The sequence below is a fragment of the Drosophila tropicalis genome, unplaced genomic scaffold, assembly GCF_018151085.1.
Source record: "Drosophila tropicalis isolate 14030-0801.00 unplaced genomic scaffold, ASM1815108v1 contig_993, whole genome shotgun sequence".
Taxonomy (NCBI): Eukaryota; Metazoa; Arthropoda; class Insecta; order Diptera; family Drosophilidae; genus Drosophila; species Drosophila tropicalis.
In genome coordinates this window covers 645737-660248 of record NW_027173497.1, presented here as the reverse complement: position 1 = coordinate 660248, position 14512 = coordinate 645737, and the positions used below count along the sequence as shown (strand labels likewise).

General features: G+C 37.6%; 1 protein-coding gene across 3 annotated transcripts in view; it reads right to left on the bottom strand.

The window, feature by feature from the left end:
* Positions 1–3755, bottom strand: part of sowah (sosondowah) — a 54772-nt gene extending 51017 nt beyond the window's left edge. For 2 of the 3 annotated variants that reach the window (XM_068302473.1, XM_068302474.1), the window contains exons 1-2: positions 3543–3755; positions 2802–3391 (exon numbers count right to left, since the gene is read on the bottom strand). In XM_068302473.1, coding sequence (XP_068158574.1) covers positions 2802–3391; positions 3543–3669 — 717 coding nt within the window. In that variant the 5' untranslated portion in view covers positions 3670–3755. The remainder of the gene's footprint in view (positions 1–2801; positions 3392–3542) is intronic. The other variant, XM_068302476.1, reaches the window with a different exon arrangement.
* Between the last annotated feature and the right edge of the window lie 10757 nt (positions 3756–14512).

Here is a 14512-nt window from a genome sequence, read left to right as displayed (position 1 = left end):
CATGTAAAAATGTTATTGAAATATCAAAGAAGATATCTTTGGCCATGCCTTCTTTGATATTTTCTTTAATAAAATTTGGTTGAAATTGAAATTGGTAGAAATTAGTAGAACTAATTAGTGTGCTGAATTTGATTTTGATAGTCAAAGAATTGCAATCGGCAGTCTACACCCCAATTTGGTGGCTTTAGTTTTGTTGGTCTTCGAGAAAATCAGCTTTATGTAATTTAAACTCAATCACTTTACATATGTACATATGAACCACACAAGTCGGCATATCAAATTTGGTGTCTTATAGTCTCCGAGATCTAGGTATTAAAGTTTATTTAAAATTTTTGCCACGCCCCCGCAAATTAGATAAAACTGATTTTCTCAAAGACTACTAGATATAGACACCAACTTTGGAAAATTTACACTTTCGCCTCCATAATCTAGAAAAAACCAATTGCCTCCTACAATTTATCGACTATGCAAACCAAATTCAGCACAATTAATTAGCCCTATTAATATCTACCAACATACCAAATTTGATTCAAATCGGACCAGAAATATATGTACGTATAAACGTTTTACTATGCGGTCCATAAGGCCAGAGTTGGACGTAGGCTAGTGGCGGCGCTAGAGTGCTCGTGTGTTTTTGTGACAGTGAGCAAGATAGCTTATGCTATGAGGGCATGCAAAACGAATTCAATAGACATACATATGTATGTATGTATGAAAGAAGCTAACTTATAATAATCTTTTTACATGTTCAAAATTTGTTCTCTGTAACTTAATTCATCAATACACAAACAAAACATTACAATTATTTCTTATTCTTCCGTCATTACAACTTACGCATGTACATACAGTTTATGTAGAGTTGCGTCTGTGTGTGTATGCATGAGCTCTGTTGATGACCAATGACGTAATAGGCAGCAGGCAGCGCTGCCGGCAGAGCTGGGAGCAGACCCGATTTATCTTGGCTGTATCTTGTGCTCTATTAATCCGATCAGATTCAAATTTTGGGATCTGACGTTTTATATCCAACACTATCACATTAGTTAATTCCATACCATTAGTTAATTCCATAGCGATACTCCAATGGGTTTACATACTTTTTGTATATATGTACCTATACGATATAGTGGTCGGATTCTAGAGGTTTTTATACTTGATCTGACCTAGATAGTTAAAAGCACAGAAAAAAATTTTAACCCGATAACCGTACCGACGGACATGGCTATATCGACTCAGCTTCTCATGCTGATCAAGAATATATATACTTTATGCGGCACAAACATCTAATCAATTTAACAATAGCCTCTGCAAAAATAGATAAGTTACTAAAATTAACAAGTTACACTTTTGAAGCCAAAAAAGTAGTTGGTTGCGCTTAATGAATTTTTTTTTCTTATATTTTTTTTGAGTAAATATTTGAAAAGTGGTGCTATTTTTTAGTTTCGGGTATTTTTATACCCTTGCAAAAAGGGTACATTAATTTTCGTCAGAAGTGTGCAACGCATAGAACGAAGCATCTCCGACCATACAAAGTATATATATTCTTGATCAGCACGACGCGTCGAGTTCATATAGTCATGTCCGTCCATCCGTACGTCTGGGTCAACGCAAACTCGTCCTAGACCGTAAGAGCTATAGAGTTGAAATTTCACGTAGGCTTGTATATACTGCAGTGGTTGTATATCTCGGATTCAGCCGGATCGGACCACTATATCATATAGCTCCCATACAAACCCCAAAGTCACGAACAGTGACTTTCCTCAATAACTTCGTTATTTTCTGCGCTATTATCGTGAAACTTAATATTAGAGAGATTATTACGCCTATTAACTACTGGGCCAAATGAACAAGATCGGATGACTATATCATATAGCTCCCATAGGAACGATCGGTCGAAAACAGTGACTTTTGTAAATAACCTCGTTACTTTTAACGCGATTGCTTTCTAATTAAACATTTCTTAATTTAATATATCTGTTAATGACTGTGCCGAATTTGATAAGGATCGGGTGACTATATCATATAGCTCCCATAGGAACGATCGGTTGAAAACAGTGGCCATTCTTTCGCAAACATAAGCCTTTTTAGATAAAACGTTCTTCCACATTGATGGCTAATAGGTAAGGAAACAGTTACCAAAAAAGTTGCAAGGGTATACAAACTTTGACGCGGTCGAAGGTAGCCTCGGCCCTCTGGTTTGAGTATATCAAGGTTTTTTGTAAAAATCTTTGAAAACGTTGGATTTTGATAGAATTTTTTTTCTGCTTCCATTAGTAGAAAGTATTTTACTTTCAAAAACGTATTCACATGTTCCTAGAAACTTAAGATAAGCCTAGGAATCCTTTAAACACACTACCTCAGCAAGTGGTGCTATTATTAAGTTCGCAACTGTACATATGCATATGTATACTTCATGGGGTCGGAAACATCTCCTTCTGTGCGTTACAAACATCTGACCAATTTTAAAATACGCTCTAAGAGGGTATACAAATTGATCAAATTTAAAAAGGTTTTTTCCAAGGTACAATTTAATGCAAAAACAGCAACTTGGATTCGGCACTATTGGACAAATTATCTGGAAATCTTACGATTGACAATGCAGTTATGAACTTAGGAAAACGTTGTAATAACTCAGACTGTGAATGTGCCAAATGTCATCAAGATGGGGAACCGGGCAAATGCGGTGTACGATTTACAAGTTTATGATATAATATCCAGCTTGATATTTATCATACAGGCAAAGTTGCTAACACTTAATTATATAAAAAAGATTATCCGCTAAGAGTAATATGAAAGTTACAAACCTTTTCTTGTTTTTTCTTCGCTGATGGCGAAATGATTTTTGCCTCTTCCTCTGATGCCATCCGGTTAAATTTACGCGTTGCCTCTTTTACGCTGATGGGGTTTTCAGCTTCGTCCGCCCCCATCTCGGCGCCGGATACTTTATCCGTGGCGGAACTGTCAGAAGATGCTCCCGATGAGAAGGAGAATCGCGATATGTTTTCCGCGTTAATTCCCTCATCCAAAGGCTTTTTACCGAAAACCGACCTGTGTGTGCTTGAATCAACATTATCAATGCAAGGCTGAATCTCATTGCGTTGCATGGGTTCAGCAAACTTGTTTGCACTATCCCGATAGTTCTCGTTTTGGTCTTGGTGCATTGTTTCCTTAGTAGACTTCAGCTCAGGCGGCGGCCTGCATGGCGAAAATTCGCAATTGAGTGAACTATCGCCAGGACTACATGGTTCTAAGGTAGTATTAGCGGCTTCGATAGCTTCTACTGAGGGGCATTCGTTAATGTATTTTTTTCGCAATATTAAAAATTTTTGGTTATTTTCATTTTTGATGGTTGAAAGCAACGTCACATAAGTTTTGAAACGTTTGCGCGCTTCAGCTGAAATTGATATAGAATTGCGGATTCCACATTTTAATTGTATGTCACATTCAACAGGTATCACAAAGCAATGTAAATATATCAGTATATGTTTGTATGTACATATGTATGTGTCTCCATACATATGTATGTACGTTTATACATGACTCACTTTGGGTATGCGAGTTGGTAAGAAATTTTTTAAAATGTTTCACCAGGGCATGGTTCGTCACCTTGCCATCATTTTGCAACATGTACTTCCGGATTTCGGCAACAGAAAGGTCAATCGGCTGATCCATTGCAACAACACAAAATTTAATTTTAATTTATTTTAAAATGCACCAAAACAAACAACCAGGGTAGCGGACTACTTTTATACACACAAATATATGCGCGACTGCTATATCCATCCCTGTTGATGCACAGAAAAAAGCTCGCTGATACGTTCACATGACAGAGCTCTGCTTGATACAGAACGAAGAATTTTTTGAAGTGAAAACTTCTTTAGGTTGTTGTAAGGGTTGTGATGTAAGAACAGCGACAGGAGAAAGACATTTTAGTTTATAAGCTTTAAGGTAGAAGAATAGAAGCAGGAAGCACTATTTCGGACAGAGAGCATATGTATACTTCATGTAGGCGAATACCTCTCCTTTACTGCTTTACAAATATCTGATTAATTTTCTAATATCGTCTGTAAGGGTATACAAACTTAAAATTAAGAAGAAGAAAATTAGTATAAAAATATCAAAGAAGTTAAATATGTCTATGCCGAAGTTTATATACCCTTGCAGTCCTTAACAATAATAATTTTACATGTCAAAAAAAATGCATCAATATATGTATGTACAAACAAAACAATTTTACTTTTCATACTACAATTTGTTCTTTTTCTTCCCTCATTCTCTAAGCAAAGCAACGCACGCATACACATACAGTTCATGTAGCGTTGCGTCTGTGTGTGTATACAAGAGCTCTGTTGATTTGATGATGACGTCGTAAGCAGCAAGCAGCGCTGCCGGCAGCGATTGAACCGATTTAAATTGACTGTAACTTGTGTTTTATTTATCCAATCGGATTGAAGTTTTGGAATCTGAGTTAATATATCCAATACTATCATCGTAGTGAATTTCATGGGGATACTCCAATTTTTATGAAAATGATTGTTCTGGAGCTATATGATATAGTAGTCCGATCCTTACAATTTTCATACATTATCTCACCTGGGTAATAAAAAGCCCCCTAAATTTGATCGCGATAGCTCTTAAGATGGCTGAGTAAAACGCATACGCACCGACGGACAGACGGACGGACGGACATGGCTATATCGACTCAGCTTCTCATGCTGATCAACAGGGCGGCAGTGAGAAAATCAGGGCCCGGGGGTATCCATGTTCGGGCCCCCTACTTCACTTCAAATAAATCCGCTATTTTCGACTGTGATGTATCGCGGACCATTCTGAAAACTGCGGGCCCGGGGGAAACCCACCCGTCACCCCACCTGCTGATCAAGAATATATATACTTTATGAGGTCGGAAACGTCTCCTTCTGTACGTTACAAACATCTGACCAATTTTATAATACCCTCTGCAAGGGTAAAAAAAATATTAAAGATGCTAACATAGGCTATGCAGAAGTTTATAACCCTTGCAGTCCTTGGCAGTAATAATTTTACAAGTTCAAAATTTGTTTTCTGCAACTCAATTCATCAATATACAAAACACCAGAAGGTCGGGGCTAACTTCGACCGCGTCAAAGTTTGTATACCCTTGCAACTTTTTTGGTAACTCTTTCCTTACCTATTAGCCATCAATGTGGAAGAACGTTTTATCGAAAAAGGCTTATGTTTGCGAAAGAATCGCCTAAAATCATAGGAAATAACGAAGATATTGATCATAGTCACTGTTTTCCACCGATCGTTCCTATGGGAGCTATATGATATAGTCACCCGATCTTTATCGAATTCGGCACAGTTATGAACAGATATATTAATTTAAGAAATGTTTAATTTGAAAGCAATCGCGTTAAAAGTAACGAAGTTATTTACAAAAGTCACTGTTTTCGACCGATCGTTCCTATGGGAGCTATATGATATAATCACCCGGTCTTGATCAAATTTGGCACAGTCGTTTATAAGCGTAATAAATTCTCTAATATTAAGTTTCAAAATAGCGAAGTTATTGAGAAAAGTCACAGTTCGTGACTTTGGGGTTTGTATGGGAGCTATATGATATAGTGGTGCGATCCGGCTGAATCCGAGATATACAACTGCAGTATATACAAGCCTACGTGCAAAATTTCAGCTCTGTAGCTCTTACGGTCTAGGAGAAGTTTGCGTTGATCCAGACGGACTGACGGACATGGCTATTTGAACTCGTCTCGTCGTGCTGATCAAGAATATATATACTTTGTATGGTCGGAGATGCTTCGTTCTATGCGTTGCACACTTCTGACCAAAATTAATATACCGTTTTTGCAAGGGTATAAAAATGTTTATAAATGTACGTCATGTATATTTAAATGTATATACACACATATGTATGTAATATACATAATGTACACAGGTACATATTCGAATTGAATGAAGTGTGTGAGAGGTATCAATTAAAGCGAATTAAATGCGGAATAATGTAATGCATTCATTATTAAGCTAGAATCATTCAAATTACTCGAGTTGCAGAATTTGCCCATATTTTGTGTATTTATCTCGTTAGTATCATTGAAACGCAGCAAGAGCAAAAACGCAAGGATAAAAAATAACCACTTCGAAAAACCAACTAAAACCACGTTGTTTGTACTTGTTTTCGTTTTTCTTTGTGCAGAACGAAATTGCAACAAAGGCATTGACATTCATACTCATACTCTTCTTAACATTCTGCGGTCAACTGTAACGCGAGCTAATCCACTCACTCCTATATGTATGTATGTACATACATATGCATATTCGCTTTGCATAGATACATATGTACTTGGATATGTATATATGTATTCAGATGGTTTTTTCGAACTCCTGCAGGTGCTTAATGTATAAACATATAACCAACAAATGTACATACGATCGCGAAGGACCAAGTTCATTCTTTGCACTAAAAATGGTTATTTAACTTAGTGTACGATACAGAGTCGGCTCAAGGACTTATGAAACGTTGTTCTGTTTCTTTTAAATCGCATCTGACGTTTTTTGAGGCATAGAGGGATACAAGAACTTGTCCCTAAAGGACATTTCCTTGATCTTGCCTTTGGCTTGTGGCTAAAGTCAAATGTATTATGTCTAATGTCTAAAGTGTTGGGACAATTCCTCGATTAAAACAGATGAACTTGCACGAATCTCGGTAAATACCGTTTGCCACCATATCGCAAAAACAGATGCTGCGATTTCTGGAGTGCTGTGTCTTTAACAGCCTTTTAAGTAGTCTGAGCGTCATTATTGAACCATTACCAAATGAGCAGTGCGCATTATAAATGAGCCCATAAAACATAAACGGTGTCGTTCTGTATGCTGAGCCCAGAAGCCGATTAATGGAAGTTAACACCCCCTAACTCTCAGTTCTCAACTGTCGACTTGGCCCTGTTATAGCACAACGGACTTGCAGTCGGCATCATCCTTGTCCCTTTGGACTTGAAAGCACACGTCAATGTCGTCGGCGACATCGTCATATGTTCCTATTTCCGCCATTAGCACGGGAAATCATTCACATGCCATGAGCAACTTGCAGGCTGCGGTCAAACGCTTTAACTCACACCAGAATTTCGGTTCGTTTCGCTCGGCTTAGCTCAGCTCAGCTCCCAAGAGGGATTATGTCACTCTTCTGTGACATTTGCATTTTGATTGACAAACACAAATACATTTGGCAACTTTGTGAGTATTCGTTGTACGCTCGCATTATGACGAGATTTTTACGATTATACCTAAATCAGGAACAATGCATCCAGGCTTTACCCCTTGATTAGTTTCCATCCAAGTTTGAGGGTGTGCCCAGAACAATTTAGTTTTTCAGTGTTTTAATTTTTTTCAAATTATGGAACATATTAACGATACTAAGTGAATATTTGAAGTAAGTGAAAGCCAAACTTACTCAAATATACAGTTTCAAGCAAAAGTCTAAGGTAAAAACCACTTGATCAATAGTTTTTGAAATTCTTTTTATTTATACATAATTAAATTCAATTTAAAGCCAGATAACATTTCAGTTTCGAAATTTTTCAATAGTGCTTTTAAGTTTAATTTAGACCGTGTTTGTCTTTGTTCACCGAAAGTATTTGTTCCTAATGATTTAACGCAGAAAGTTAAACACTTAAATTGAATATTGGAATTCAATTGCATGCATACATATATACATATGTACATATATGAACATACATACATACATACATATATGAATGTATACAACGGCGTGGTTCCTGTGGTGTTCATGAGTGCCCGTGTACACAAGTTCATGCGAGAATATGTCTACCCATGCCAAAACGGGTATATTAATGTTATTACAAGAAATGTAACCCAGTGTCGGCCTGGCCATCCCTCGTATTTTGGTGGTGTCAGTATTAAAGGGTATTTCAAAGTTGGCACTCGAAACTACTTTGCAAAATTGTAATGTTACCTGACAGCCATTAAATTTGAGCGCACTGAAAATGACAACAATAATAACAGAAACATCAATTGCAACAATGCCAAAAACAAAAATTAAAATACAAATAAATAAATAAAACAAAGGTCGCATAGTGCGTGTTCTGGTACTTTATTCCCGTCCCCCGGACAGACCCTTTTTCATTACGATCCCGTGCAGCCCAGCCCTTGTCTTTATCATCGACGACCTGAGTTCTGCCGTTCTCGACAGCCGTCAGTAGCGAGTGTTGTGACAGTTCTGTCGCATGAGTTTGCAAACGAATAATAAAAATAATTCATTTTTCATGGCGTGCCTGTCGTTCCGTTGCGATTGTGAGTTTGGGTTTGATTTTCGACCAAGACAACGGATTCGGGCTGCGACTTCGATTCGAATGCCCCTATCCAATTTCCGGCTATTTTGAAACCGATATATGCATAAACCACAGTGACAGATGTTGCAATTAAAATAGCATAAAATGTGCGTTTCCTTCCACCGTGCTAATGGCTGGGAGGGGTGCGGTATGATTGGTCCGGGATGGTACCAAGGGAAATTGGCGGCAAATGTTTTACATACATATAGTTCCCGTTTGCTGAATTACCGCTGAACCCAACAAAGATTCAAATGACTATATCTGGACCGACCCAAACACTGTAACTGTGCAGGGGAATGGCGTGAAAAGTGCGCGCTGTCAGCGTGACATGTGAACAGCTCAATTGTCAAAATAGATTTTAAGTGCCGCCAAGCGATTTGTAAGTGCAGCGCAGGTTTCTTTGCCAAAAGGATGCTAAATGAACTTGAAGTCGGCACCAACTTCACATTGCTCCTTCAAGCCGAATTCGAATGCGGTGGTCAGTCAATGTTGAGGCCGCAAATGGATACGCCCCATGTGGTTGAACACGTCTGCTCTGCGTGCGTGTGTGTGCGGTGTGTGTATTACCATCATGCTGACCCATTGATTGATGGCCTCCCGATACCACCGACGATTGCAAAAAAGCGCAAATCGTAAAATGAGCAACATAGCAAATATTGTACTTAACACCCATAGGGCCACTTTGACTGCGTTCCCTGTTTGCTCACCCTCAATACCACCCAACTCGCCGTCTCTCCTCGCCCACCATTCACTTATCCAACTGTGCTGTCTGGATTCCCTTTAAATTAATTTATGTTTTATGCTGAGCTATCGGAAACTGTTTTGGTCATTTGTTGCTTAAAGCTAACATTTTGCTATTATTTTCCTTACTTCCCGCCATTTACTCTCCACAGCAGTATGTGGGTAGTACGTATGTACATACATACATACATATGTACATATGTATGTAACACACACACACACACACAGATAAGTACGCATGTGTATATACACTTACATACAGGGCAAGGTTACGCCCAGTCCTTATGGCACAATTCCGTCAAGTAAGTCGTCGTTTTTGGCTTTATAGGTTAATTTTGTTTTATTACATTATCATAAAAAGGAAACAAAAACCGAAAACCAAAACACACACACATTGGTTAGTATATTTACGTACATGTGAGTGCATTCGTGTCACAAAAGAACATTTGAGGTTTACCTCAAAACAACAAAAAAGTCAACTCACAGCTGACAGGACCTCTATTCCCGCAATGCTTGTCATGGGCCGGCTGCGTATTAGTTTTCCCAACGATGCTAAGTACAATTGCCACTGACTCATCATAAAAAATAGCTCATAAAAGGGGCACTCTAAAAAATGTTTCTATGCATATGTACATACATATGTATGTACAATGTAACTATGTACATATACATAAATATGTATGTGCTAAGATTTTCCGACTATTATAAACCATTCAAATCCATAAAATTTTTCAAAAGAGTCTTTCAGCATATACTTATGTATGTATCTATGTACAATTATAAAGTATACATATTTTGCGGTTGGCTACGCCCACGATATGTTGGACTTTTAGCAATGTAACGGTGCCTTTAATATTAACTGCTACAGAAACCATTCGTTGAATTCGAAATGTCAGTGTTTCCTATCTTAAAAAATCAATTTTCGCACTCCAAATATTCTTTGGATCGGACTACCATACCACATACAGTAAACTCTCCACTAAACCGATAATATTGTTCGCTAATTGGAGCACAGTAAAAACCCTCATTGGCGAAGACTTTAGGGACGGACGAAGTTGTTTACTAATTGCAGTATTAGCAATTGAAAGTGCAACAACTCTTCAAATAATCTAAACGATTATTTCAAACCCGCTTTATACCCAAATTTTATCAAGATCGGATGACTATATAGCTCTCATAGGAACGATCGGGCGAAAACAGTGACTTTTGTCAATAACTTCGTTATTGGCCATTCTAGAATTGTGGGCCTATACACTATATATTTTAAATGGGTAGGAAAGGAGTAACAAAATGCAAAGGTATACAAACTTTGACGCGGTCGAAGTTAGCAGCGGCCCTGTGGTTCTTAAGTTCAGATCATTTAATATCGGACTCCATACTACAAACTTTCTTAAAAACTTAATTTGACCGAACTATTATTTTACAACTTTTGTTCTTTAAAATCAATATTTATCCCGTTAGATTCTGTCCCAACTATTTTGTATTTTGTGTTTTTTAACTGAAATCAACTGAAAAATGTTAAGCCAAAATGAGTGTTCAGTGTCGGCTCTTGGAGTGTTCGCTCATAGGAGGTTATTTCTTTAAAAAATGAAGCAAAAAAGAAAAGCAGAGCTCCGAAAATAAAGATGTCATGGAGATATTCGCCTATTTTGAGGCGTTCGCAAGAAAAGATTTTCGAACAATAAAAATGGGGTAAATATTTACTACAGCTACTCGAGATTTCAGTGTTGGAAAGGGGAAAAATCGGGTAAAGCTAGATTTCAGTGTTGTCAAACGCTATTTTTTATTTGGCGCGCTGTTTGACTGCCCTGGTAGCCAAATATTTTAATCTAATCTCTAAAGTCGAGGAGTGTCGAGTGTATTCTAAACTATATTTGTTCTATAAAATCAAGAAATATTGCAAACTCAACAATATTTTCGTTTGTTGAGAATAGTGCGAACAAAAGATTCAAAAAGCCCGCGTATTCGAGTATCCAAAATTCGGCATTTGGCAACACCATCTCAAAATTGAACACCTTTTTTAAGCCGGAAACAGCTACTTTTAGCTATAATCCCGCTAAAAACATGAATTTTCTTTTGTTAATTACTCAAAAACTACGAAATAAATCGCCAAGAAATTTTTTCTCTTTCGTTTGATACCAAATTTATGTAGTTTAAGCGTGTTTTGGCCCCGAGTAGTTGTGGTAAATATTTACCAAAAATGGCAATCGCAATGAAGGTCTTAATGACAGCTTTTAAACCCAAACGTTGCAGATCAGTGACTTACTTTTCTCAACAATTAATATTTATAACTGGTCATTTTATATTAAAATGTCGATTTAATCTAAAACCTTTAGCTACCAATATCGAATCTAGACATTAGTTCTAAAAAAATATACACACATATATATAAATATTATGGTTTATTCACAAGTCAGGAAATAAAAACGATTAAAGTAAATGCGGCGGACAGCCCCGTCCTCCCCTGTACAAGGCCGCCGTCTGAATCTATATGGAAACAACAATTATTTAGTTTGATTTTTTCATGGTTCTTCGGTTAGATATGTTCTGCATTATGACTTAAGTTTAACTTCTCAAGGGGTGCAGCAAAAAACCCCATCTTGCTATATGGCTTATCCGGCTCTGCTACTACTACATCACACCGCTTCCATAATCGGTCCTGAAAGTTCTTTTAGTTCTATTGTTTTTAAAGTGAAAACTTTTTTTGAAATAATTGGGATTTGAAACTAGATGTAACAAAAACACAAAAAACGGCAGTAGCAAAAAACATTTGTCCCCTATAAAACACTAAAATTTGTGGCTATAAATTGGCAAACAAATACAAAGATTATACTGTCAAAGATTCGAAAAAGATTGTTTGGTCAGATGGGACCGAGATATATAAATAGATATAATTTGGACTGAGGTCTATGGATGTGGAAAATGGCAAGGAAGAAGTTGCAGCGCACCCATGGCTGATAGTGTCGGGAATGTCTTTTTTTTTAGCGCGGGGTCAAAGGAAGTGTGTCATGTTGCAAGAACCCGTTTCGCACATAGTTCTTCACAATAAAATGACCCTAAATACACTTAGAACAAAGTACAAAAGGTTTTAGATTGGCCACCGCAATCCGTCGTTCTTTCCGGACAAAAAATCTAAAAAAAAATCGTGCCATTTTTTGTATTCATCACTTTTAACGATATTCGGGAGCAAATGAATTGTCGTTGGTGAGTTTGGACTCAGTAATTGAGTGAATGACCAAATAAGTTAATGCAAAAAATGTGATTTCTCTCTTCAAATTAATTAACGTCATTGAAAAGAAAAAATGTATTCTTTATAAGGAATGTTTATGAATGTTTTTATCTAATTGTAAGTTCATTTATTGCTAAGCTAAATAGCTAACAAGGTGTCAAAATTGTTCGCGGCTGTTTTGTCCAAATACTCTGGAAAAAAAACTTATAGACGCGCAAAATTTCGTTTTACTTTGTGCATGGTATAGCGAATTCGGGCAGACGATCTACTTATTTCATTTTTCTATTGATCATTCCAAGTTGAAAATTGATTATGCTAAACCTAACCGAGGGGGACGACGTTTCTGTTGTTGAAACAAACAAAGAACATCTTGACTGATATTTTTCTCATCTCCACATTCTACATTAGATTTAAAAAGCAAATTTGAACTCTTACATGAAGATGAGTCAAATGATACACTTTGCTGACTGTCTAACTGTGACTTATATTTTTACTATTCAGTGAGGGTCAGTTTTTTAAGGTAAAGTTCTCACACTACTTCTTGGTTTACTTGTAATTCCCAACTAGTTTTGGCAAAGATGGGGAAGGCTTTTTATTATTAATATCCATCCATTGGAAACGAACGAATGAAGCTAACCAAATTGTTAGGCGGAGTCAAAAAAATCTCACTTTTAGGCGGCGAAAAGACAGTAGATGTTGCATTTTTATTACGTATCCTCGGTGGTAGCCAATTTTAGGGGAGTGGCTAATCAAGAACCGTGTGACCACGTTCAAACTTATTTCATAAACTTTTACTGTCGCCTTTAAAGTAGAGATTAAGTGCTCTTTGATTTTGTGTTCCTTACAAAAATGACCATCGAATTGCCGACCGATTTTGTTCATTTTTCATTTTAATAAATCTTCGTTGCCTGTTCTAATAAAGCAAGAAAGGCATCTCACGGATCGAAAATACTATATATGTACCTATATATCTCTCTTACTTTTTGAATCACTAACTTCTTTTCCCAAATATTTGCTTGTTACTCCTTTAAGGCTCTGTGCGATGTTGTGTTGTGCGATGTAACAAATGTTTTGGGGTCAACAATCTGATTCCAGTCAATATCGTGAACTGCAATAAATCAATGTGTATTCGATCCTAAGGCGACAGAATCAACTTCTCTTTACGAATACTGCGGAGGAATCAAGTTCTTCAAATATTTTAAAGTGCGCTTAGTGCATGACCGCAAATCTACAAAATTAGGAGAGCAAGATAGAAGTTTTTCCATATTACTCGCGATTATGGTTGGTTTCCAAACGATCTATTTTTGGCACCAGAGGTCGATTGAGTCAGATGACATGCGTGGGCTTCGATAGAATTTCGGTTTTTTTTTTTATAAAAATACGTATTTATCATTTTAACACCCGTGTGCATTTATCGATGTGCTTAATATTGAAGATGTTTACGTTGAGTCTATCTCTCTCTCTTGTGCGATCGTTTATGTTGAACGAGAATCGGAAGACAAAGTTAGCTGATTTGAAGACCAAACAAACAACCGAATGACAAGCCATACACAAACAAATGGGCGTTTCCCAACATAGCACAACCTTTCTCTTCGGAAGAGTAAGTATAATAGTCGCATCGTGATTCCAATTCGTTTTGTTCTTTTTTCCCTGGGATCATTTGTGTAGTGCTAACAAAAGTCGCACCTGTCAAAAAGTCTTGAAAGAAGAAACCTATAATAAACGAACTGAAAAAAGAGATTCGTTCCCATTGGTGGTTGTGAAGCACTTCCAGTGCTAGCAGCCGTCTGTCATTTCCCCTCGCGGAGGTACAGCTGAAAGAGCATTTAGGCATGTGTTGAAACGAAGAAGCCAGTGACTGTGCACCCACCACCACTACCAAAGCCGTTCGGGGGGCGTTGCCATTGCTTCGTCTCCACTTCCAGTGCCATCTTGAACGACGCGAGATGGGTTATTCGGTCTAGCCGAGTTGATAGTTGGACTGCGGCAGGAAGTATTGTTGTCCCACTCTCTTGCTGGTGCACGCCGATTGCAACGGAATGCGAGTGTGGTTAAGGTCAGAGCAACGGCATTCGTTTTAGCTTTCGTTCGTTCACAACCAGTTCGTTCTCGAGCGTAGATAGGTGCACATCTAGAGCGCGCTGTCGCCGTAGTCGACCCGCCGCCGCCGCAGTCTCGTTTGCGTGTTGAATTTCATTTG